Raw genomic sequence first — 27,904 nt, forward strand, 5'->3', positions numbered from 1 at the left:
AAAAAAAAAAAAAAAAAGAAAAAATAAATAAATAAAACGTAGTACCAATGTTAGCCTAATCCTCACCACAGGGCCCCTATATTGTTGATATTCACTCAGGGTGGCTGGCAAATTATGAATTTTAGGAAAAGTTACATATCGTAATCACAAACCTTTTGGAAGGTCAAAAGGCTTTATTGGGACAAGCTGAAGGCAGCCGTCACATTTACATTAGCATAGGAAAGAGAGCAGATCAAAAGCTTTCCCAGTTTAAGTCTGTTTACCCCACATCCCTTTGTCTCCACTCTGTTTACTGATGTAAATTTTGTGCTGGGTGGCCCTCTCAGGAGGAGATCAAAGGGGAATTACCTGTTAATAGTGTTTACTCTGGGCCCCAGAACCTAAAGTTTTTATCAGTCCTAAAACTATTCTCTTAACCATGTTAATTATCCACATGTGTGTTAACTTAGAACCTCTGTTATAAAATCTGACAGAATAAATGTGTGGATGAACAGGAAGTCTGGGTTGATTGGCTGTATTTCGCCCTCTGAAAGCAGCTAACGGCCATCCCTAGCACACTTGTATCACTGTAAACGTGCAAGAGTGCATTCATTCACCTGTGGTTGAATCAGGGGCTGCAGGCCAGACCTCTGCAGGTGGTGGTTGACGTCTCAGGTGGTGATCGTGATGTGATCAAGGTCACACTATATTGCTGAGAGGATCAGAATGCTACCAGTGCTCTCAGTGAAATGGGAAACAGAAGACTTTGAGAGGAAGAAAGTAAGAGCAGTAAGTGCTACAGTAAAGCTGTTTGCTGATATGATTAGAGGACTAGGGAAAATCTCCAAGTCAAAGGCCCTGATTTGAAAACAAGGCCACCTGCCGCCATGTCAAAGTGTACTTATTTAACATAGGCCTTTAAACAGAAGTTTTGAATGATTCACACACAGGATCAACAACAGAGGCTAAATCTATACCTCACATAGGAAAACAGCCTGATATTCTGTCAGTGCTTTCTTATTTGATGAAAAAGATGTATTATTAAACAACCAATAGGCAACAAGATCATAACAATCCATAATAGTGGGAAAAAAAGGAAACGTTCCCCATTCATTGACTGGCATTGGATTGTATCAGATAATCTAAGAAAAGCATTTAGATTCATGCCTTATCTTAAGCCCAAGACGGTAAGGTGAAAGGCACTCCTATGTTATTCTTGTGGCCAGGAATTCAGTCCATATAAAATTATCAAGGTGATGGATAAGAAGTAAAATTCTAGGGAAGATAAAAAGTGGCAGTTTTAATAAAGCACCATAAAAAGGAGGTCCCAACTAAGGCATATTTTTGTTACTAGATGTAACAGAGGTTATTTGAAATAGTGTTTCTTTCACAGCATTCACCACCCTCTCCACGAGATGACAAAGGTTGCTCTTTAGAATTATTTTCACCATCTAAATAATTTTTGTTTCATATTCCCCAAAGACCCTAGTAGAACGGCTATGTATGGTGGTTACAAAGAAACTTTATACAACTGGGCCAGTGCAGTGGCTCATGCCTGTAATCCCAGCACTTTGGAGAGCTGAGGAGGGCAGATCACTTAAGGCCAGAAGTTCGATACCAGCCTGGCCAGCATGGTGAAATCCCGTCTCTACTAAAAATGCAAAAATTAGCTGGGTGTGATGGTGTGATGGTGCATGCCTGTAAACCCAGTTACTGAGATGGCTAAGGTATGAGAATTGCTTGAACCTTAGAGGCAGAGGTTGCAGTGAGCTGAGACTGCACCACTGCACTCCAGCTTGGGTGACAGTGAGGATTTGTCTCAAAAAAAAAAAAAAAAAAGGAACTTTATAAAACATATCTGAGATGAGGTGTTGGTGTTAAGCCCTCAGTTCTATCTGATTTCATCAGAATTCTGATATAATCAGTATTACTGATTCTAAGTAAGAATTTCTGGGCTTCCACCTATAAAATTCAAATTTGGCAAAAGAAAAAGAACTACTATAAATCCCAGATAGTGTAGAGCAGATGACCGTATGGGGGAAGTAGAAGCAAGAATTCAGGGCACATTATCAACATGAAGTCTTCTGAAATCTTTCTGGAATCTGTAATTTTGATTGCCTGTACTTTCCAGTGAACTGCCTGTGAACATTTTCACCTGAAGGTCATTTGTCATGGAGCTGACATTAATGGCTTTAAATCAGAGAAGCAGCAATTAATTTCAGTATCCCCTAAAGATCAAAGTGGGGATCCGCTCTAACCAACAAACTCACATGTCCTAAATGATTTGATAGTGTGACCCTGCTGGCCACTTTGCTCCTAGTGACTGGATTAAGTCTTCCAGGATTTTTTTTTTGTAGGTGGCTTCATCATTGAAACAATTCTTTTTTTTCCCCTTCAAATTCAGAAAGCAGGAAATGTCTTTTCTATGTAACAATCACAAGGCAGGTCCCCTAGGGCTTCCAGGGGGCTTGCATCTTCCAGTTCCTGTTTCTGGTTTCCAACTGCTAATTCTATATTTGGTAATGGTCTACTCATGGGCTGTTTTGGAATTGGTCATAATAAGATAACCTGGAGTCACTGAGCAGAGATCTAAAGCAATCTTATTTTTCCAGGAAGCAACGTGTTGACCTTTCAGGATTTGGTCTATTTTGTTGAATGTGTTGAGTTTTTGAATAGTGTTTATAGCACAAAGCTGGGTGTTTACACTATTGGTCCTTGAGGGTGTATGACTGTACAGGAATAGGACAGACACATATACTCCTACGCTCTCCTGGCTTACAGTGAGTTTATATTTGTTCTTATGTGGATTGATGTAATCTAAGGAATGCTCTTTATACATGCTCTTATTCCATAGCAGCCTTGAAAATAACTACTTGCTCAATAACGAATAAATACTTGTCAGACAAATAAGGCAAGAGTGCTGGTTCTAATCCTTTTACATAAGGGCAAGAAAGAATCAACACACCCTTGATAGATAATAACCCCTTGATCCCCTAGTGTTTTCCAAGCTGAGTAGTGTTAAACTTATATGAATACAATCTTTTAGGAGTAAACGGACAATCAACCGTTAACCTGACACGAAAAAAGTAACTTACAAAATAGTTACTCTAAAAACTGTTGAATTACTATTTCATCATCAATGAGTGTTCTTCCACCTTAGATTTTGCCTTGTTATGTATTCCAATCTAGGACTTAACTTCTGTTGTAAATAAGATCAGAAAGAATGATTGCACTTCCATTTTACAAGGGGAAAATCAAGGCCTAAAAATATATTTTAACAATTTTAGGATCACCTTGGAAATGAGAAAAGAACTCGAACTTCACAGAGAATCCTTTGTTCACAAAGTTATCAGTTATTAAGCCAATTTTAGTGGATTATCATAACAGAGCGAAAATAAGAGCTTAAATTCTTCCCCTATAGAACATTACTCTCGTTTGTTACATGGATCCTAGGTGGTTTTTACTTTAATAATATATATCATGCATTCTTTCTTGTTTTGTTAATGCTTACTATAGATTGGAAGCTTTTCTTTTTCAAATAGCAAGTATATAGTGAATACTCCTTAACATTTTAATTTGTAATTCATAAAATTGATACTTTTTATAACTATTTTCTCTTTTTATCATTTTGTACTTGTTTTTACACTGAAAATCCTGCTTTATAGGCCAAACACTGCCTCTCAATCTGTGTAATTTTGATGGTTCCGTAATATTTGATAGCAATGTACACAGGGGTGACAGACATATCCTGGAAAATCAGCCTCAGATGTGAACCTCAGCTGCATCCCTCTTGGCTTTGGGGCAAGTTACCTAACATTCTATACTTTGGAATTCTCATCTGAAAAATGGGACTAACCTACTTTCACAGGTTTGTTCTGGGAACCAAATAAAGTACAAACAGATTCTAGCACAGGCTCTTTTGCCAGTGTTACTCAATGTATGTGCTATTAGCATTCTGAATAAAACAATTCTTATGCTCTATGGGAATGTCCCACCAATTGCAAGATGCTTTATCCCTGATCATCCTCTCTGAAAAATGCCATCTGGGCCTCTGGTCACTGTGCCAACCCGTGAAGCCTTTGTAAAATGATCACACTAAGTATTCTGTTGATGCTGAGTTTCCCCTCTTCATTCCTCTTATTAAAATATATATTCTGGTTTTGTATACTCATTTTTTGAGACTTCATTCAATTATCTTCTCCTTGAGTCCCTAACTTCCAGTGGCTGAGAGACAACATCGTATTTGATGCTCTTGAGGCACCATTAAGGCACTTACACATTGGAAGACATTGCTTATATGTTTCTATGGTCTGCAGACTATTAGCAATCTAAGGGTATGGGCTGTGCTGTTTTTCTTTTAGCATCTAGCACCCAGCACAGTGCCTGATGTATTGCTGGTGCTCAGGATTGTTTGTTGAATTGAGTAGTCCACTGCATATGAATTCTGTGCCCTGCAGCCTTCATATTCTGATGCAACATTTCTTTTGGCATCTCATTTTTTCTCAGAACCTTGTCACCTCAGACAACACTTCCTGTACGCAGTCAACTGGCATCAGATTTCTTTGTAATGGCTGCAGAGATGAAAGAGGCTTAATTGTCAAGGGCCTGGGTTAGTTAACCAATCTGAGCAGGAGCCACTGACCATGGGAGGTAACAGTGGTGGTGCTGAATAGGCTGGTCAGTGAGGAGCCCAAAAGGCTTCTGGACTGTACAGACACACTGTGGGGCTATGCCGCAGGAAGATGATTCTGACCATCACACAGGAGCAGAGGTTTAGCTTGCAGATGAATCCCCTCTTGAACTTACTGCAGGCACATCTCCTAATTGATGCTCATTATAGACATTTTCATAGGTACACTCTTTTTTTTTTTTAGGCGAAGTTTCACTCTGTCACCAGGCTGGAGTGCAGTGGTGAGATCTCGGCTCACTGCAAGCTCCATCTCCTGGGTTCAAGCGATTCTCCTGCCTCAGCCTCCTTAGTAGCTGGGACTACAGGCACATGCTACCATGCTCAGCTAATTTTTGTATTTTTAGTAGAAATGGGGTTTCACTATGTTGGCCAGGATGGTCTCGATCTCTTGACCTCGTGATCCACCCACCTTGGATTACCAAAGTGCTGGGATTACAGGCATGAGCCACAGAGCCCGGCCCAGGTACACTCTTATTTTCATTCATTTCATTGCAAGTTGAAATTATTCTAAAAGATTTTCTGTGTCCTTCTCTTTTCTGCACTTTGACCTGCCACGGAATATATAAATAAGAGAAACAGATCCCTGTGCTTGTTAGGCAGATCCTGCAGCAGTGCCATGAGCCATGACACAGTAATAAAGACAGGTTTCTAGTGCTCCTGCTGATCTATGTCGCCTCCCTCTACTATTTCCCAAACTAGGCATCCCAAATCTGCCCTTCTTGAGACCCCCGCTCTACTACCTTCCTTGCTGCCACTTCCTGCTACATCGCTCACCCTCACAATCTCTCAGCAAATGTGTTGTTTTCTCCATCACAGAGAAACAACAAGCCATAAGGCACAGATTCCCATCTTTGTCTCTGTGCCAAATAAAAATGCAGTTGTAGCTATCATTTCCATTCTGGTGGAAGATGCCTCCTGCACCCAAATCAAGGGTAATCCTTTCACCCAGATCCCAGATCTTCACCTCATTCCTCCTGAAAATTACTATTATTAACACAAACTCCTGCGTTTTACATTAATATCTCCATGTCGATGTTTAACACATATCACAAACCTAACATGTTTAAAAACAAACTTTTCTAGTTGCTGAGGTCTAAAACTCTTGCTCATCCTTGATTTGACTTTTTTTTGAGATGGAGTCTTGCCTTGTCACCTGTGCTTGAGTGCAAAGGTGCGATCTCGGCTCACTGCAATCTCCACCTCTTGGGTTCAAGCAATTCTCCTGCCCCGGCCTTCCAAGTAGCTGGGATAACAGACATGAGCCATCATGGCCGGCTGATTTTTGTATTTTTAGTAGAGATGGGGGTTTCACCATGTTGGCCAGGCTGGTCTTGCTCCTAACCCCAGGTGATCCACCTGCCTCAGTCTCCCAAAGTGCTGGGATTATAGGTATGAGCTACCATGCCCAGCCAATTTCTCTTTTTCTCTTGTATTTCACATTTAATCTTCCAGCAAGGTGGATTTTCCTTCAAAATTCATGAAGAACAACTGCTTGCTTTCACCCTACTCCAAACTATGTAATTATTTTCTTGCCTGGATCATTGCACTAGCCTTCCAAATACCAATTCCACTTCCATCCTTAGCCCCCTACAATGTATTCTCAACAGCTGTAGCGATCTTGTTAAAACATAAGTCATGCCAATCCTCTGCTCATAATTCCTCCAAACATGTTCTATCTCACTCAGAACAAAGCCAAGCCCTCCAGGAGCCTACAAAGCCCTATGATCTGGCACCCATTGCGTCTTGGGCCTCACCCTCTACTGCACTTCCCCTCACTCACATTTCTCTGGCACACTGGCCTGGCTTTTCTTGAACCAGTATCTCCTGTAACTCAATAGATCGATCTCTGATGTGTCAAGGAGCATCATGAATCACAGGTTTCACCACAGTCACAGAAGTCCAATGATACAGCTTCCTACAGGGCACTTATCACTCTTCCAGGCCAGATACAGATGACCAATCAGCGGTCATTTATGCCATAATGTTGCCTAGTAACACAGCTAACATTCACTTTTATCAGGTCTCCAGGGAAACAGACTAGAAAACTGAAAAAATCATAAAATCAAATTCTTCTGCAGAAAAGGAAGGGCCCTGTGGCTTCCTTTCACTATGTGCCTATTGTTCTTGCTGTTCCCTCTGCCTGGAAGCCTCCTTCCAGCACATCTGTGTGGCTTGCTCCTGTACCTCCTTTAATTCTTTGGCCAAAAGTCACCTTTCCAATGAGGCCTTCCCAGGCCATCTTATTTGAGGACTGCAGCTTCTATCTTACCTGCAGGAAACTTCTACTACTCTCTTGGCATGCTTTATTTTTTCCATTGCCTTTATCATCTTCTAACATATTTACTAATTGATTTTGCTTAATTTGCTCATTTTCCCCATAAAATTTAAAGTCCATAAAGCTGGGATTTTTATCATTTTTTTTCCTTCATTGATAATTCTTAGAACAGTGCCTGATACACAACAGGTTCTTCTACAATTATTTTATTTATGAATGGATTCATTGGCACCCTTTGTTGGAGGGGAGGAGGGCGAAATATTTTCAGGGACCAAATAAAAGACAGCATGATGTGAGGGATTAAGAGCTGGAACTTGGGAACCAAATTGCCTGGACTGAATAAAGGCTTTGACATTCACATTGGGAGGATCCTTAACCTCTCTGTGCCTCACGTGTCTCATTTGTAAGTGGGGATAGTAATAGAACCTACATCTTAGAGTTATCATAAGGATGACATTTGTTAAAAATGCATGTACAGTGCTCAAAAGAACTCCTGACACATGGAAAGCAGGATGTGTTCACTATTTTTAAGGCCAACTTTTAAAAGTCCTTTATTTTCACTCTGTACCACTTCTAGTAATCTCTCTCTCTCCATAAACCCCCTCTTCCAGCTGATCTACCTGAAAATCACGTCTACCCCATAGCTTCTATAATATGTTGATTTCCATTGACTTTTCCAACCACCGACATAAGATTTTTAATGACGTAGTTGCTACTTTCCTCTTCTTAGTCCATGAGTTAGTTGTGTGGCCTGCCATCACTGTCCATGGCTTCCTTTGAGTTCTGACACATGCCTCTCTCCTGGTTTCCACCTGTCCTTATGGCTGCCCCTTCTCAGTCTTCTTCAAGGGCCCCGCTTCCTTCTCCATTTACTCTTTAATGTTATTACTGACATTGTCTTCCTCATCACATTCTCCCTGGGTGATTCCATTCGCAAGCATGGCTTCAGCTCTCATGTCAACACCCCATATATGCCAGTCCTACTGACAATTTCCCAAAGATGGCATGCTCTTTCTCACATCCGTGACTTAGAGCTTTCTTTTCTCCCCTTGGTGTTCTCTTACTTTCAGCTAAGAAGAGGTTCTTGACTAACTTTAGCTGGTTCTCCAAGTTTTAATTCAACCATCACCTTTTCTCTTATTCACAAACCAAAGTGAGGGTTTTTCTTCAGCACTCTCTTAGTGCTTTTTGGACACCTCTATCATAGTATAACACAATTTATTTTGATTGCTAGTTTATTTATTTCTCCCCTAGAAATGAACTATTTATATGTATCCATGTCCTCAAAATATGGTACCTGGAACACAGCAGTTATGCAAAAAAAAAAAAAAACAAAAAAACACCTGGATTCAATACATAAATACATAGCATCTATATAATTTTTTATTTTTATTTTTTTAAATAAATTCAGAACTAAACATTCAGTAAAATAATGATATCTTATCAAAATGTTAGTTTTTGCAGAAAATCTTATTGGGGTAATGGTCAAAGATGAAGAAAAGCAAAAAGTTCCACTTGGGCAATATAAATGGTGCTGGATATAAGCTATATTTCACTGCGAAGCCAATTTTGAAAGAAAAGGGTCCCCCTTTAATGTTAGTGACATCAGATGTTATTTGACTACAGTCAAGTGCTCTTTGGGCTCATTAAAATCATTCAAGTACCATTAAATCATTCATTTACCTTATTAGAAAAACCCAGTAAATAGGTGTTTCAGGCTTCCTGCTATGATCACAAATACACTTACAGAGAACAGTGACTAATACTTACACGGTTAAAAATTATACAGCCAGTTCTCTAAGGAGGTTTCTTTGACCTGTGTCTTGCTCTGGCCCTCATTTTGCCAGGGGTCTAGGCACCTACCTGTAAAGTACATCCAAACACGCCGATCATGAGCATGGCTACTGACAGGTAATCCGTAAACACATCCCACCATGGCTTCAGCACTCGGAAGGCAGGTTGCTGTTCAGAGAACTGCCGGAATTCTGTCACAGGAATCATGTTTCTGAGAAAAGAGAGATTTCTCATGAATTAATTTATCTTCAAGTGCAACATACTGCATTGCTAACAAATGTGGCTCCAACTCCTCACAACAGAGGTCTGAATTAGTGCAAGGGTTGTCAAGACTCATCAACGTTCCAATGAGCCACTGAATAAAACCACCAGTTGAGGAAATAAGGAGACCCAAGTGGAAAAGGCAAGTACTTTACTTGTCTTTTATTGCTCAATAACAAGGTTCTCTTTGTGCTCCACATGGGACAGAAAGAACATGGCCAGACACTTGCCAAGTATCAGTTATTTTCTGGACCCTCATTTATCTTAAACAGAAAATGAACATGCCAGGAGAACTCGAGCCCATTCTTTGAAATGTTTTTGCTATTTATCCTACCATCTTAGGTTACTGCTTTAAGCTATTTTTTTTTTTTGCTTTAAACTATTTTTAAGTATAATTTTAGCATTCATTTGTATTAATTCTTTATTGAGACCTATTTATAAAGCATTTTGCTTGTTCCATGGGGAAGGAAAACAATGTTTCCATGTGGTCCTTGTCTTTTAAGAAGAAAGATCTTATTGATGGTGGTGGGTTGAGGAGGCCCCAAATTTTCTTCCTTGTTTCCTTTTTGTCTCTGTGCTTCAATCTTTTTTGTATGATTTTTTTCTGTTTCCTGTACTTCTCACATTTTACTGTGAACCCCAAACGTATCCCATATCCTACTTTTCTCCTCTGAGACATCAGTTTACTCTGCAAACTCCTATCTCTAACCAAATGACAGAAGGTAAATGAAAAGGGCACACTCAAGGCTCTGGGAAAAGAGAAAAAAGGCACATTCTTTTCTTCTTGTCCTGGCTCCTCCTTTTTTCTCTGCCTTTAGTGTGACCCAGGAACTGAGGTTAATCATCCTGCTACTGTGAGAATAAAAATTATTTCTTTATCTTATGGCAAGGAATAAGGGTGGCCAAGGAGGGCCAAAAAAATTTCACCTTGCTTCCCTAATACTGAATTAAGAACTAGATAGACAATAAACATCCCAGATAAAAGCAAAGCCTCTTCTTTGATTACAGCTTTGGCAACGATTACAACATTACCTATTCTGTCTTGCTGCTTTGTGACTTCTTCTTCTTAAACAATAATTTGTCTTCTTTTTAAATCTGTTCTTTAATACAATGTTAAAAATTTCAACTGCCTGGCAGTGTTCTCCCCTACGACCTACCTACTTGACATCTGTGCAGAATACAGTTTCCTCATTTTACTGAAACACAACTTTTCTTAACTCCCTTCTGTTACCACCACTAGGCTGCAGGTTTCTTGATGGTAGAATCTACGTGTTCTGCCTATACGTTTCCTTAAAACGTGTTGGAGGCAAATGGCACAAGCTCAATAAATTACTTTGTATCTTTCTAGTGTCATTAAAATTTTAGACTAGCCCAAACTTGGATTTTCCTGACACTGTATGGCTTCTTTTTTTCTCAGTAAATTATTACAGTCCCACTGCTCCAAATATTTGATAGTCACAGTTGTCTCAGTGGCAGTAAGAACGGCATAAACTCATCTTGACTTCCAACTTCCACTTCAGAAGCTACTGTCTTACTCTATTTTGCATCCCCATTACTTGCCATAGTGCCTGAAAAACAAGAAACTGAACAACTGTTGACTAAATGAATAAATTCAGATGCTTATTCATGAAGCAATGTTCATCCAACTCAGATTTAGGGTGACCCTAATCAGCTGCAGTGGCAGGGATAATTAGCAAACCACCTGTGTTATAGTCTATTGTTCCTTGATAGATTTGGTTGTTGTCTCCTCCATGGTAAGTTTCTTTACATCATAGAGGAAATTGGACTTATTTATAAAAGTGAGCAACAATTTCAGAAATAAAATGCACCAATATAGAGCAATGGCTCTCAAACTTTTTGGTCTCAGGAGCCCCTTATACTCTAAAACAATGAGGAGAAACCCAAAGTGTTTACATGGGTTATACCTATACATATTTACTATACTAGAAGGGAAAACCAATAAATTTAAAATATATGTAATTTATTGAAAACTAAACTCATTCACTAATATATATCATTATGAAAATAACCATATTTTCTAAAACAAAATTAGTAGAATGATGAAATTGTTCTACAATTTTGCAAATCTCTGTAATGCCTGCTTAATATAAAAGACAGCTGAATAGAAGACATATCTGCTTCTGCATTCAATCTAGCGTGATATGATACGCTGTTTTGTCTGAAATTTTAATCTATTGTGGTATGTTGTTTTATCTGAAATTTATGCACCAAACATGGCCTCACAAAGACATGTGGTTGGAAAACGGAAGAGTGTTCTTTTTATAGCATTGCAGATATTTATTTATTTATTTATTTATTTTTTTTTCAGACGGAGTTTCACTCTTGTTACCCAGGCTGGAGTGCAATGGCGCAATCTCGGCTCACCGCAACCTCCGCCTCCTGGGTTCAGGCAATTCTCCTGCCTCAGCCTCCTGAGTAGCTGGGATTACAGGCACGCACCACCATGCCCAGCTAATTTTTTGTATTTTTAGTAGAGACGGGGTTTCACCATGTTGACCAGGATGGTCTCGATCTCTTGACCTCGTGATCCACCCGCCTCGGCCTCCCAAAGTGCTGGGATTACAGGCTTGAGCCACCGCGCCCGGCGCAGATATTTATTTTTAAGAGTATACTAAACCTTGACTAAATTAGTTGCAATATGAAATTTGGAAACTATATCAAAGAGCTTTTTAAACTTCATTATATTAAAATTATTCCATCTTATACTTTGAATGGATTTTTTTTACATATTCATGATTTTGTAACATCATGCATTGGTAATTTGGAAAACATTGGATCATGGAGTTATGCAGATCTTCCAAATGTTGACACATTTCATCATAATAAAATATTAAGACATATTTTAGTAATAATATTTTAAAATCACATTCATTAATATCACCACTATCATCAGAAAAATGTTTAAGTATTGGGAAGCTGTCAAGCTCATGATAGTGATCACAAGTTTTCCAAAATTCTAATTATCACTTGAAAGTTTGAATTTTATTGCTGTCAACAAATACTATTAGTTGTTCTCCTTGAAGTGTCAGGATCACTTCATTCATTTTGAGGCTATATATGCCACATACTCAAGTCTCAATAATCAGTTGTTTTATTAAAGTAAAAGTAGTATAATGTGATAAAGTAAGCTCATCCTACTTTCAACTCCATTACAAAAGAGCTTTCTCTTGAGACAACCATTGTACTTTGGAATGCAGCAAAAGTGCTTTGTGTATTATTCCCTTTTCATCATGTAGTGTATTAATAAAACATGCAGTCAGAGGTTGAGAGTTATTAAAACAATAAATTTTGCTGCCTCAATAAGGACAGTAGGTGAACCTGGTTTTTTAATTGCAAGTGTGTACCAGTGAAGAACACAATTCCTTCAGCACAGTCTCATGCCTCTATCTTGAGTAATGTGAAGATGCCTTATTAACAATGGCTTTTGCACCATCAATGAAACAGGCAAAAATCCCTTAGCATTACAAAATAGTTTTGACCTCATGGGGTCCCTTAGAAAGGTCTAGGTTGCCAGGCTTCCATGGACCACACTTTGAGAACCACTGAGGCAGAGGGTCACTGTTCCTTTCTTTATCTAAGTCTTGCTTTGAAAAAGCAAAGACCTGGATACTCACAATAGGTGAGGTTCTCTGAGTCCTTGACTTGAGTTGCCTCACAGGCCTCATGCTTTTAATATGGGAAATAAAGTCAAACTAAGGCATCTAAGAAATGTAAGTATTATTTATTGCTTCTTAATATTTGTATAGTCTAGATAAGATGGAATATAAGACTTGATAGGGAATCAGCTGGTCAAGATGGCAAAGTTTAGTGCTGCAACACAACTATTATTGCACTTAAACTCTTTTGAGTAAATGTGTATGTGTATGTATGTCTACATGTCCACATATATATATGTGTATCCTACATATAAATATATATACAGATTGATATGGTTTGGCTGTATCCCCACCCAAATCTTGTCTTGGATTGTAACTCCCATAATCCCCGTGTGTCAGGGGAGGGACCTGGTGGGAGGTAATTGAATCATGGGGGAAGGTTTTTCCAATGCTGTTCTCATGATAGTGAATGTCTCACAAGATCTGATGGTTTTATCAAGGGCAGTTCCCCTGCACACACTCTCTTGCCTGCCACCATGTAAGATGTGCCTTTTCTCCTACCTCCCACCATTATTTTGGGGCCTCCCCAGCCATATGGAACTGTGAGTCCCTTAAACTTCTTTTTCTTTATAAATTACCCAGTCTCGGGTATGTCTATTAGCAACGTGAGAACAGACTAATACACAGATGTATAATATACACATATTTTATTAAATTAACATATTACAAGGCCCCAAACCAATATCTAAAATGGTATTAATCCTTAATGTATTTGACGCAAAAGGTGAGTAAGGGAGGACTTGAATAAGAAACTACAAATCTAAAGACAGGGTAGGTATACCCTTTGCTTGCTTAACGAAAACATTTTTTTGTACTCCTCTTTCACAACTTTCAGTTCCTCTGAAAATCCATGCATTCCAGTGACAGCCACACTTGATCAATTTTTCTTTCATTCCCACTGTCATTTCCAAGTGATTTGTGACAATTTCAAGAGTTATCATTTTAAGTTAAGGGAGCCACTTCTGAATAAACTACTGGGTTTAAATAGTTAGGGAGCTAAAGATCAATCAGCATAATTTTATTTCTAGTTAAACATTTTCCTTTTTTAGAAATATAAATGATTATGTTTATACCTCCTCCAACCTTGATTTTCAACTTGCTACAAAAGATTTTAATTTATCTTATTAGTAATGTATTTGGAAGTCTAACATTTTAAATTAAATCAAGAGATTCTGGTATCCTAATTTTTAAAAGGAAAAATATCAAATCTCTGTTTCTGTAACCTTTTGCAGACATTCATATGCATTTCCTTATTTAAAATTCTTATCATAGGCTGGGTGCGGTGGCTCATGCCTATAATCTCAGCATTTGGGGAGGCCAAGGCAGGTGGATCACACTTGAGGTCAGTAGTTTAAGACTAGCCTGGCCAACATGGTAAAACTCCATCTCTACTAAAAATACAAACATTAGCCAGATGTGGTAGTGTATACCTGTAATCCTACCTACTCAGGTGGCTGAGGCAGGAGACTCACTTGAACCTGGGAGGCAGAGGTTGCAGTGAGATCGTACCACTGCACTCCAGCCAGGGCAACAGAGTGAGGCTCTGTCTCAAAGAAAAAAAAGAAAAGTATAAAACACCTGACACTAATCAACTACCAAGTCAAATGTCCTGTGGCCATCTCCAGACCAAAAAAAAAAAAATTATTAGAAAACTATTTTAAAAACTATTCTAGTGGATCCACATTCAACATAACTTTATTCTCAAAGATATATAATATTTTGGTAAAGAATATTGGTAAAGTCAGGTATAAACATAGAGTTTATTTATATGGCTCTTCATAAAATAACATGTCCTCATCCCTGCCCAGGATAATTTTAGTATTTCTTGTCTAGAATTAATATCATAGAATGTATTCTGCTCTGTCAATCCATGGCCTAAAGAATATGAAACTTATTCTAGCATGATTCCAACATGCCTGCTAACACTCTTCTACGACTATCAGGTGGGTAGAGCTAACATTTGTTTTGTTCCACATTTTTCTGACATCAGATAAACAACATCATTCAAGGAAACAAGAACCAATTTCAAATGATGGTAGGTATCCTGTCAGTAACCCAGTGAGTGGCCCTGATCAAAATAATATAAAACAATTTAATAATTCCTGAGCACACGAAATAAGAATTCAACAGAAAAGAAACCCATGTGTGTTGCTCATCTATGTTGTTAAATCCAGTGGTCAGTTCTCATTCCTTATCTTTTTGTTGTTGTTGTTGTTGTTTTTGAAGACAGGATCTGGCTCTGTCACCCAGGCTGGAGTGCAGTGGTGCAATCTTGGCCCACTGTAACCTCTACCTCCAGGTTCAAGCGATTCTCATGTCTTCGCTTCCCAGGTAGCTGGGACTACAGGCGTGCACCACCATGACTGGCTAATTTTTATATTTTAGTAGAGACAAGGTTTCACCATGTTGGCCAGGTCTTGAACTTCTAGCCTCAAGTAATCCACCCACATCGGCCTCCCAAAGTGCTGGGATTACAGGCACTGAGCCACCACACCAGGCCTTTCATTCCTCATCTTATTATGAGCAACATTTGACATAATTTGACCATGCCTCTCTTGGCTTTTAAAGGACACCACAACCTTTTGGTTTTCCTTCTACTTCCCTGGATGTTCCTTCATTGTTTCCTCCTCTTCTCCCTGACCTCTTATTTTGGAGCATCCCAGTGCTTAGTCTTAGGGCCTTTTGTCTTCTCTAATGCATTCACTCCCCTGATGATTGCATCTGACCTCAATGTTTCAATGCCATCTATACTTAACACTTGACAAATTCGTATCTCCATCCAGACTTACAGATCACTACCTACTCGACATCTCCTCTTGGATATCCACTACACACATCAAACTCAGTCTGTCCAAAACCAGCTTTTGTCCCGGTCCCCTATTCCCCATCCCCACAGCAAAGCCCTTCTCCACTTACAGTTTTCCTATTCAGTAAATAGCAACTCTATCTTTCCAATTGCTTAAGCCACAAATCTTGGAGTCATCTTTTACTGCTTTGTCTCATAAAATCACACGCAGTCCGTCAAAAAACACTTATGTACTTTCTTTCTCTCTTCGCTCTCTCTTTCTTTCTTTCCTCGAAATTTCACAATTGTTGCCCAGCCTGGAGTACAATGGAGCCATCTTGGCTCATTGCAACCTCTGCCTCCTGAGTTCAAGTGATTCTCCTGCCTCTATCCCCTGAGTATCTGGGATTACATGCATGTACCAACACACTTGGCTAATTTTGTATTTTTAGTAGAGATGCGGTTTCTCCATGTTGGTCAGGCAGGTCTTGAACTCCCAAACTCAGGTGATTCACCCACCACAGCCTCCCAAAGTTCTGGGATTACAGGCGTGAGCGACTGCGCCCAGCCTTGTGTTTCTTAATGTATTGCATCTCTACTTCCACAAGAATGCAAGTTTCACAATGGCAGAACTTCGCTTTTCAGTTCTATTGTGTTCATCGATATATTACACTTACCTAGAAAATAATGCTTAGCATGTATTAGATACTCAGTGTTTGATGAATAAATGAGTGAATATGTAGCAGTTTTCGTTAAGAAAGCAGTATATAATTGCTTTTAGCTTTAGAAATAATAATTGCAAAAAGCAAAGTATATGTCTGAGCACTGTCATGGTAGGAGAATCCCACATGCAGGGCCGGGATATTAGCCGAAGCCAGTGTGGAGGGCAAAAAAGGTAAGGAACAGAAATGCCATGATTTTAAATGTATGGGTTCTTTTCAATTGTACCCAAAGCCTCCACAAATCAAAATAAAGTCATCAGGATATGCTGAAAACATCAGTTATAAAACAAATTGCTTTTCCTTTGGCAGTGGAAAGATGGAAATAAAAAGCAGGAGAAAAAAGGCAAAATTTCCCAATTACATAAAAATTATACCTTTCTCCCTTGAGGGAGCATGACTGTAGATTGTGTTTTATTGTACAGTTGTGGCATTCATGACAAAATATTTCTAGAAAAATCCACTGAAGCAGAACATAATTATATGGTTCTGTAGAAATGTATTTAATTAAAAGAGAAATCATAAATGAGTTATATTCAGTCCAGGCCCCTTACTTTATGGCTAAAAAACCTGAGCCAAGGGAGATCAGGTGACTTGCCCAAGGAACACAGCTAGTGGTGAACTGTAACTTTTAACAAATCTTTTTTTTTTCTCTCTAGAGCTCTTTGCTCATACCACATGATGCTGACTGGCACTGAAAGAAGTTAAAATGTACTAAGAAACAAATAGTTTAAACAGAATATTTCCTGTACTCAAATTTCTCTTTTCTTGTTTGTTATTTGACAATACAAAAGAAAAAAGAAACTAACATTAACACATTTAAATGATTCTTAAGATATACTGTCCTCATAGCATCATAAAATGTTAGAACTTTTGGCTTAAAGGAATCTTAAGAGGTAAGTGGAACTTGCAACCCGATGAATACTTCTATCTTATCTCTTCCTTGGATATCTCCATGCTATTGTATGTTCAATTAACAGGCCAATTACATTATTTGGAAAGTCTTCAAGTTGAGCTTAGCATCTTTTTCTAAGGGTGTTGGTGGGGGTGGCAAAGTACTTCTACCTCGCAATTTTAGTTCTCTCTTACACAATGAGGATATTATTCCTTTGTGTTTATACTCTTCACATATTTAAAGAAGAATCCTTTTAATTGTGGGTACTTCAGGCTATACATTTCAAGGCCTTTGCTTTACATGATAGTTTCCACAATTATCTATATTATTGCAGTCATAGATCTTTGAATCCACTAAAAATTTATGATCAGTAGCTGCTTTCTTCCTCTCACAAGCATAATTCACTTTCATTCACTCATGTGCTTGCTATAAATTATGAGAGGAAATTGCATGCCAGGCTCTGTGCTAGGTGCTGAGAGAATCCGTCACCCACATGTACACTCATGGGAGAATATTCATTGAAGAAATTCCTATAAAAACATGAATTGAAATTCCTTTGTAAATGGGATTGATTATTGTTTCCTGTGCCATTGGTGCATTTACAGAGGTTGTTACAGTATTTTTATTTCACCAAGATAGAATTTATATCTTACCTTTGTATCTTCAAGAAAGCAGCACAGTGTCTTAGAAGCGGCACTCAAACACATTTGTTATACTGAAATCAACTTATCCATGCTTATCATCCGCACAGATAAACACACACCCAATCAAGCATTGTAGTAAGGACCAATTTTCATTATATTATCATCCCCTAGGACAGACCCTGACATTGTAATAAATAAAGGAGAGACTATTACCAAATAGCTCCATGTTGTAAATAATGATTATTCAAAGAACATCCACTACTGAAGAGAATGTTTGAGATGAGAAAAGGAGTCAGGAATAATTTATAATTTCAAAGTTAAAGATCACTGAATTTTTAATGCACAATGTACTGTCACTAGAGCTAAAGAAGATGTGTTGATCAGTAATGTGTTCTAAGGTCTTAGCTTGTATCCAAGAAAATGGCCAAATGTTGTGACTCCCTTGTCAGAATATAAACCTATTAAGAAACAGGTGATAGAAAACAAATCCAATCATTAAAGTGTTATTAACAAAGTAATGGTTTGGAATATTGCATTTCTAAATCTTGCTGGGATCTTAAAAGAAAGCTGTAATTTCTTTGGGATTTTTGTCAAATAGCTTCAGCTATATGTATATGATACTAATAATTATTTAATGCCTATTCTGCACAATTCACGTATATTAAAATTCAGAAATCCTTTCTGAAATGAGGCTAAGCTGAGATCTAACATCCTTTTAAAAGCTGTTCACAAAAGATGATAATCAAATCTGTCATTTTTTTCCCTATCTCTGATATTGTGAGTATACCTGCAGTGTCCCTCAGAAATGGCTTAGCTCTCTGCATTTTACTGCCTTCATAGTCACCTCTTCATTCCAGTTTTTTTTCTGTCTCCTTTAAACTAGGAACAGTCTTCTATGAGGTAGTGTGGAGACACACCCCCCACCCCAATCAGACTCTAAACCTTTGAAAAGGCTGCACATTTCCCCTTGAACTCTCAATATCGTTGACTGTGGTTTAGACCAGGTTTTCAATCACCTTGTCAGTCTCGACATCCAAAAGCTAAGTCAAATTCAACTGGGGAAATCTGTAATGATTGAAGAGTACTGACCTCTTCCTTCAATGTACAGAAAGACACTGAGGTTTATCTCCAATCCAGTTTTACCCCTTAAACAAAGTGGGCACAGGGTTCTAAGCAGTAGGCACAGCATGAACATACAGTAGAGCCCAGAAAACCCAGGCATGACAGGTGCTGGCGAGGCCATCTGTGGGAATGCTGCTTTCCTTCTGATGAAGGGCAGCAACAGAGGAGGGTACAGAAGGCAAGAAGGCTCCTGCCCTCAAGAACATTAAAACGAAAGTTTCTTGTTTATTTTGTAACTTCTAGAATTTACAGTTATCTGAAAAGGCAAGGGGTCACCTTTTATTTTATGTTCGTTGCTCTGGGGCCTAAAATACTCAAAAAAAAAAAAAAAGAAAAGAAAAGAAAAAGAAAAAAACTTTTGAGTTGAACTCTTAATGATTTTGCAGGAAAAAAGTTGTCTTTTCTGTTCTGACAAGAAATTTAGCTTGTTTTTCAAATACTTTTCACAAACAGAGATGGTAGACTGGTACTTATACAAACTGTCAACCAAAAAGTGTGACGGGGAAGCTAAAGCAACTTTCTGTCCAACACTTTTCCACTTTTTTAAAAAATAGGGGTAAAATTTAAAATTTTCAGCTATGTTAAATATAAAAAACCAGGAAACAAAGTACATTGCTCAGATACCAAGAGACTGGTGTTCAAAGTGAAAGACTGAAAGACTAAATGGGTTTAAAGTATGATCATTTTTATTGTCCTTTCCAATTAAGCTAATTTTACAGGAATCTACCATTTAAAATGTGCCATCTAGATCAGGGACCATGAAAGATTTGATAATTGCATAAAAACACTAACTGTTGACTAATTATCTTTGGGGCTTCTTAAAAAGGCTGCCCTCCATCTCGTGGCAGCTGTTGATTGGTCTTTCCTGTCGGATGAGCCCAGTAAAATCCGTGATGGAAGGAAAAAATTCAGATCCTCCAGCCTCCAAGGAAAATAGCTCTGTAGGAGCATTAAAACTGATATGAATGTACCTAAAAATCAGAGTGTTAGGTTTTGTCTATCCAGCTTATGAATATTTAATGCAAGGCTTTGTATCTAAAGGAGAAATAATTGTTGGGTTTGGCTCTACATTTAACATATTGATTTAATGGCCATTTTTTCCAAGTTAGACATTTTATGAGTTCCCTCGTCTAAGTTTTCTTTTCTCACAGCAGAGCTAAATATCTAATGCAAAGACATTTGATACTCATAGAGTCACACATTCTAGAAGCTGAGAAAGGGCATGAAAAGTTTCTTTATAGGAAGGTTCTAGGTAGATATAGCCGAACATTACTGGTCTCTCAAATCTAGGTTGTGCCAAATATCTATATGAAAAAGATTCTTAGAAAACATGAATCATTTAATTAAAATACATTTTTCTGACAATAGATATATTATTTAATTTAAAAAGATAAAAACCTTACCCTACCTCAAAAAGAAACAGTGAAATTAGGTAACATATATTACACAATAACAAAGGCCAACAACATAAATAATAGTGGTAGGGGCATTGTGGTACTAATCCTACAACTGGAATGTTCTTTCAATACCCACCCACCTTACTTTGTTAACTCCTATGCATACTGCAGACCTAGGCTCTAGCACCACTTGCTCAGGGAAGCTGTCCCCAGTCTGTCTCTGTCACATCCAGGGTTTCAGGCTCTTGTTGTGGACATCCCTCTAATGACACCTGTCACAGAGGGCGCTTTCCATTCATTTGTGCTCCTGGATTTACACTGGCCTGCCCTAGGCTATAAGCTCCATGAAAGCAGAAATCATTTGTTTTGTTCACCACTGTTTTCCCAACAGTTCACAGTATTTGGCATGTAGTAGGCACTCAATATATATTTATTGGATAAATAAAGGAGTAATTACAAAGAAAATTACAAGAATGGTCTAAGTGTAATATCTTGGATTTATTAGCTTGTATCCTCTGTCAGAAAAAAAAAATAGAGGAAAAAATATAAAGCTCATCAGCTAACTTAGAACAGGACCAAAAGCAGTGCCAGCTTCATTGACAAATGGTAGAGTATTTTGAAATGGCTTACTTGGAGTTGCTATTATTGGTAAGAAAGCTGGCCTGGAGCCAGATGAGGTCTTCCTGAGAAAACCATCTCAAAGTTATCTACAGCCTTGCCAAATATATATTTTTAAATGGTTGAAAAACCTAGAAGACAAGCTATGGAAGTCTAGTAATGTATTAACTTGCATCGTGACATCCCAAGCTAATTTCAGAACCGATTTTGCTCAGCAACTTCATCAGGAGGATTAAAAAGGTGGATTGAGGGTGCTTGAAATGAGCAAAACTGGCTCAAAAGTTGTTAACTAGGGAGATTTAAATATATTAATCACAAATGCTAAAAAATAAAAAATTGCATAGAAAGCTCACAGGAATGCAATTAAAACTTTAGGATAAGTAGAAAAAAGTATGGAAGAAAGAAGAAAAAACTTACTTTTAAAAGTCCAACACTTCAGAGAAGAGAGATCTTTGGAAGTTCTGATGAAGGACTTAGGATGAAGTGGATGATGTTTTGGGCAGTGGAAAATAGGCACAGGGCCAAGGGAAAAGACAAGGTTTATGAAACAACTGTGGAGATGTTTGTTTTCAATTTTTACTATACATATTTATGTAAAAAATATGTAGAACAGTCCCATGGTGGGAGAACCGGGAACTCCGCGCTCCCTTCAGTCACCTTGGAGGCCTCGCAGAGGCGGTTCCAGTGATCCGCGAAGGCACTGAGCCCTTTAGTCCCCGAGAATGACGAGAGAGTATCTGCTCTTGTAATGTTTGATCTTCTTTTCCGATGACCCATCTTAAAAACTCAACACAGACTAATGTTTTAGAAACCTAAAACATTAGGTAACACAGACATAAATTAAAATTGCTTCTATAAAAATAAATAAATATCCACTCAACAGAGAAATGGAAATTGGGGGAAAGATAAGTTGGTTCATTTCTATTCAACATCTTTGAATACAAGCAGGGCCAGTCTTGGGATTCTTGTGAAAAAGAAGTGGGAGGTAGGGGAATGGGGGTAGAGAAGTTCTAGGATCTTGATGTACCCTTGGTCTTTCCACTTCTGGAGGCTAAACGGGTTATCAATGGAGACAGCTACTGGAGTACAAAGTTCCAAAGGACATATGCAGTGTCTTTGAAAGTTTCATAGTCCTAGCACTTACTACAATGCCTGTAACCTTATCAATTCTTTCTGTAAGTAATAGAATAGCTTTATCTGCAAGGTAGTGAGCTCATTAATGTAAATAAAGTACTGAGTAAGACAGACATAGTCCCTGTCTCTATGAACCATGCATTATGGTAGAAAGACAGACTAGTAAACAATGACACACAACCATTTAATCACAATTGTGACAAGCATGATAAAGTAGGCATTTAGGACACTCTGACAGCATACATTAGGACCTGAGCTACTGGGGGTTTAGGAAGTGACGCTTACATGGAAATATGAAGTGTAGTATAAGTAGTAACAGCTAGGTAGAATTGGAGGCCAGGGCCAGGAGAACATTCCAGACAGTGAAGGGTCTGCAACGTAATGGCTTTTTTTTGTTGTTGTTTTTGCTCTCTTAAAATGTTTCATTTTGCTATCCATTACTCATGAATGTTTCATTTCTGTTTATTTTGAATAACATTGGACCCTGTCATTTTCTATCCGTAGAGACATAAGGATAGGGGTCGCCTGAGCTGGTCCAAATGATCTGAGACAAGGAGGGAAACATGGTATGTTCTTAGATGGAACTGGCAAAAAGTCACCAGATTCACTCACCAAAAATTGTTTTGCATGATATGTGTGAAAATCTACCCATGCTTCTTGTAGACTCGTGCAAAGCTTCACAGCTTCACCTTGCTTCTGGCTGTTAAATGGGAAAACTGCCTTCCAGAATATGCAAAAAACTGACTCTGACTTATACTCGGTCATCCTCCACAAAATGCCTCAACATTAATGCCTCAACATAAACATCAATTCCATGTTAAAATCTGGCTCAGTAGCCCATGTTTGTACCAAGCTCACAGAATTCTCATGACGGGCATTGAAGGCTGTTAGAATCTCACTGGGCCGTTCATCACTAGTCATGGGCTGTTCAACAATCTCCTGAGACTGAACACATGCAGCAACATGAGGGTCAACCATGTCTTTACTCTCCTGAATCTGTCCAATTGTGTGCCAGCCCCTCACTCAAAATCTATCTAGAATACCACCTTAGGAGCTGACTTCTAAGCTACACACAAAGATTGTCTTTGGTCAGAGGATAGTCTCATTTGACCTGTTTTTTACTTTTCTCTTTTTCTTCCTCTCTTCCTTGAATATGCCCTTCCTCTTTCCTTTTCTCCCTTCCTCCTCTCTAGCCTTCTTCCCTCTCTAACCTCTTTCAACACATTTTACCTAACTACTAAGTGCCAAGCACTGGAGCGAGAAGATAAATAAAAAGCTATAGTAGAATATTTGACTACTTGGGTGGCTGAGGCAGGAGAACCATTTGAGACCAGGAGTTCAAGGATTCAGTGAGCTGTAATGGTGCCCATGAACAGCCACTGCACCCTAGCCTGGGTGACAGAGTCCGACTCTATCTGTAAAAAACAGAAAGAAGAAAAAAAGAGAATGTGTGGGTAGCAGATCTATAAACAAGAAAACTAAAAAATGTATTATCCCCCCCTTTTCTTTTTTTACTCTTCAGCTCTTTATACTGATTTAAACCCAAAGGGCTTGTATGAGCCAGGCCAGCACAGAAAAGATGCATACCAACTAGCTTTTTAACTCCTGCAGGTGGTTTGCCAAGAGACCTGCCAGAGACAAACAGGGTATAAAACCAAGCATGAGCTTGCCCTGGGATGAAGATATAAAAACAGAAATAAACAGTACCTTCACTTTCACAATCTAAGTTTTAAAATGTAATAGATTCAGATAGATTTTTTGATAAATTCCATGCTGAATAAACTCTTGCAACTTGCTATTCAAAAGCTAAGAACTAAATAGATTGGTATAAGAGACACTTGAATAAACTTCTACGTGTTCAGTATTTTCACCCATTATTTCTCAAAGTGACATTTTTCTGATGAGAATGTCCACAGCTCTTTTTCAGTCTTCAGCAGGATTTGTAATCCCCAAATACTTAACCACTGCACCAACAATGCATTAGCTGTTATGATTATAGAAAGAAAAGCAGAAAACATATGTTGTAAAGAAAGTAGTTACCAGAATTAAATGAGAAAAAAAAAAGGCAGAACATGAATGAGTCAGCATGAGGGTATAACAGGCTAAGGGCATCAACTTCAAAGAGAAAATGAAATTATTTGGGTTGCCCTAGTAACACCAAGATAAAATGCAGAAATGAAAATGCAGGGTTTAACGCTAAGGAAACCTTCAGCACTAGAGTCCCTCACATCATGGAATGAGCTTTACCATGGCAACATGCAAAAATCATGTAAACAGATTAAATACAGAAAATATCCAAGAGAGTGAAAGCATGGTATTAATAATAAGGACTAAGCTGATCTAATAAATATCCCAGACCTTTCTTTTCTTTGACTCACAGAATTAAATAAGGGGAATGGCAAAGGGTTTGTAGGGATCAAATGAGATTTCCTTCAGTGATATATAATCTTAAATAATTAAAAAAGTTAAACATTATGGATTATTTCCACCCATTCAATTTTCTACAAATGACACAGAATATCCATTCATTCTAAAGATCTGTTTTCATGATAGGAAAAGGCAAAAGGAAAAACAAACAAATGTAAGAAATAGAACCATCTTCCTAGGTTATATTTTCCATGTCTGAGCTCTACTTTTTTGGAGGAGATCTGTCATTGATTATTAAGGCAATAAATGACTCCTCTCAAGGGCAATCATATTAATATAGTACTAGAGTATAAAAATAATACTTTAGAATCCTAGTGGTTGGAAGCATGCACTGAAGTCGGGGTACCTGAGTCTGAGTCCTGGCTCTGTTACTCGTAAGCTGGGTGACCACAAGAAACATACTTAATCCTTCTGTTTCCTATCTTGAAAATAGGGAAAAGAACAGTATCTTGCTTGATAGGATTGCTGGGGAAGCATGTAAGAGCTAACTGTGGCAAATACTAATAGTGGTACTAGGCAGGAATTAGCACTCAATAGGTGACAGCTACTAATATTAGCAATAGAGATGACAATCAAATTTGATAATTATGATAGGGAGTTTACAATATTTAAACATTTTATTTTGGTAAGAGTATAAGAACTACTTGCTTAAAATTGTAAGCATACAATACAGTTTGGGTAACTATAGATACAATGTTGTACAACAGATCTTTAAAGCTTACTCATGTTGCAAACAGCAACTTTATGACCATTGATTAGTATTTTTTTTTTTTTAAGACAGGGTTTCACCATGTTGGTCAGGCTGGTCTTGAACTCCTGACCACAGGTGATCCGCCCACCTTGGCCTCCAAAGTGCTTGAATTACAGGCGTGAGCCACCACACCCGGCCCCATTGATTAGTATTAATAGCTCCCCATTTCCCCCTCCCTGCAGCCCCTGGCAGCCACTAGTGTTCTCTTTGATTTTATTAATTTGACTATTTTAGATACTTAATATATGGAATCATGCAATATTTATCTTTCTGTGACTGGCTTATTTGACTTATCATAATGTCCTCATTTATCCATGTTGTCAAATATGGCAGAATTTCCTGTTTTTATAAGGCTGAAAAGTATTCCATCTTGGGTATATTTTCTTTTTCTATTCATCTGTCAATCGACATTTTGGTTGTTTTTAAATCTTGGCTATTGTGAATAACGAAGTTTACTTTTAAGAATAAGAATTTCTTGGTGTTTAGAGACTTCTGTCCTCACTTGAGGTACCATACTAAAATAGAATTCTTTATATAAACAGAAGAAAGAAACTTTTAAAAGTTGTTTTGGTTAAATAGGAAAGAAAAAATATATAATGTTATCATGCTTACTAACTGCCAGGCATTAAAAATGTTTTCTGTTGAACCTCCATATTAAATCCATGAGGTAGGTATTATCTTTGCTGTACAGAAGAGGAAACATACAAAGAGAGATTAAATAATTTCTACAAGATTGGAAAGCCTGTGAATGGCACAGCAAAAATTTCAACTCAGGGCTTTCAGATTCCAATGTCCAGGCTCGTTTCACGTAAAGAGGGACATTATTTTAGTCTCTAACAATCTCCTTTATGGGAAATTCAGACTTGACATCCATTGGCAAAGGACCTATTTGGAAACTTACCTTTTTCAGTATTGCATTCAGGGCAATCATATTTGTGACTTGAACACTGTAGCCTAAAATCTGACACTGAGAGAAAGCCAGTCTGATGAATGATCTTTTTAGAAGTCATAAAAGATTCAGCTTTTGTCCATGAAGGAGTCACTAGTGTGAAAGTTATGCTTCCATAATAAATAGCTAAGACAATAAAATTTTACCAGAACCACTGAAGCTCTTTTGTGAAGTGCTCTTGGTTATACCTGTTTTTCATTTGATGCTAAATAAAATGAAAAACAGGTAGAGAATGCAGTCCCCAAATATTGCACTGTTCTAGTCTCCTTTAGGGGAATCTGTATGTGATTTCCAGGAACTTGGTGCAGCAAAACAGCAAGAACCTTCTGTACTGAGAATTTGAATGCTGGGAAACATATACCAAATCGAAACAGAAGGACAGTGACTTCTTACTTCCTTTTCATTGTACAACTTAATGTAGTCAAGAAACTTAGCTATTTAACCATCTCTTATCCCAAGAAATTTATCAGGATCCTCCCTTCCCTGATGTTTCAGCTAAGTGTTTTGCTTTATTGTAGATATGCCAACAAAGAACATTCATTTTTCTATGACTGGTTCAAATGCTCACTGTTTTTTAAAATTATTATTATGACTTTGCACTTCTGGCTTCTGTACCCAGGTCCCACAATGTTTCCAGAAGCAGAAAATGGAAAATACTTTAGGTAAATGTTATATAAAATATTCTTATGGGTATCTAAAGTCTCTTTCTAATCCATGGGTTGACAGCCTGAGTTTTGCCAACTAACTCACTCTTGATGTTAAGGGATATCAAAACATAGCAAGCCGCTTAAAAATTTTAGCTCTTTTTAAGGGAATATGGCTTATGATGATTTCCCAGCAACCTGAGTTCCAAGGCTCAAATGCCCTAAGCTTAGATTTTCCTCATCCCGTCAAACACTGCCCTGCAGGTAACTCTGTTATTGCTTTGCTTTGTGTTTTACTTTAATTTCTTCCTTCCACTGCCCCACGTTTCCTCCTTTAGTTTTTCCCAATATAAGTAACTCATGCTCTGGCTGATGGATTGGGTGTGAGATTTGAGAAAGAAGAATCAATATGAGTCCAAGATTTTTAAGTTGAAAAGCTGAAATAATGGAATTGCCGTTTAATAAAGGGAGTGAGAGGCTACAGAAAGAGTAGGTTTAGCGAGCGGGATAAGGAGTTTGGATAGAGACATCTGAAATCTGAGATGTCTACTAGACATCCAAGTAGAGGGGCTCCACAAACAGCTGGATACAGCAGACTAGAGAGAGGAAAGATCTGGGATATAGACAGAAGTTTGGGAGTCAGTAGTGTTATAAAAAGTGGTAGGATGAAACCACCTACGGAATATATAGGGAAGGAAAAACTATCTAGGACTTCCTGCAGAAAGGAGCATTCTGCCACCAGATATTGGCATGAATATTGTTTTCTTACTTCCTTCAGGTCTCTGCACATATATCATTATTGGAGAAACCTTTTCTGGCCACCTATTGAAAATATTAACACAATTCACCAGCAGCAAGGGCATGACATACCAGCACTCCCCTTTTCATTCCCTAAGTGCTTTCCTCAATAGCATTATCTTTATCAGATGTACTATACAGGTATTCCTTATTTATTTGTATGTCTATCACTCCACTGCGTCATAAGGTAAGCTCCCTAAAAATGGGGATTTTGTTTTGTTCACTTCTGTCTCTCACTGCCTAGAACAGTACCTGGCACATAAAAAGTACTCAAAAAGTAATTGCTGAATCAATGAAATGAGAAATGAGCATCTAATCTGAAATTATCCCAGTTATTAAAAATTA

General features: G+C 38.1%; 1 protein-coding gene across 2 annotated transcripts in view; it reads right to left on the reverse strand.

The window, feature by feature from the left end:
• Positions 1 to 27,904, reverse strand: part of LRRC8C (leucine rich repeat containing 8 VRAC subunit C) — a 110,327-nt gene that overhangs the window by 31,259 nt on the left and 51,164 nt on the right. For both annotated transcript variants that reach the window (XM_017498343.2, XM_017498342.2), the window contains exon 2: positions 8,808 to 8,949. In XM_017498343.2, coding sequence (XP_017353832.1) covers positions 8,808 to 8,945 — 138 coding nt within the window. In that variant the 5' untranslated portion in view covers positions 8,946 to 8,949. The remainder of the gene's footprint in view (positions 1 to 8,807; positions 8,950 to 27,904) is intronic.

Source organism: Cebus imitator, unplaced genomic scaffold (assembly GCF_001604975.1).
Source record: "Cebus imitator isolate Cc_AM_T3 unplaced genomic scaffold, Cebus_imitator-1.0 Scaffold240, whole genome shotgun sequence".
Lineage (NCBI taxonomy): Eukaryota > Metazoa > Chordata > Mammalia > Primates > Cebidae > Cebus > Cebus imitator.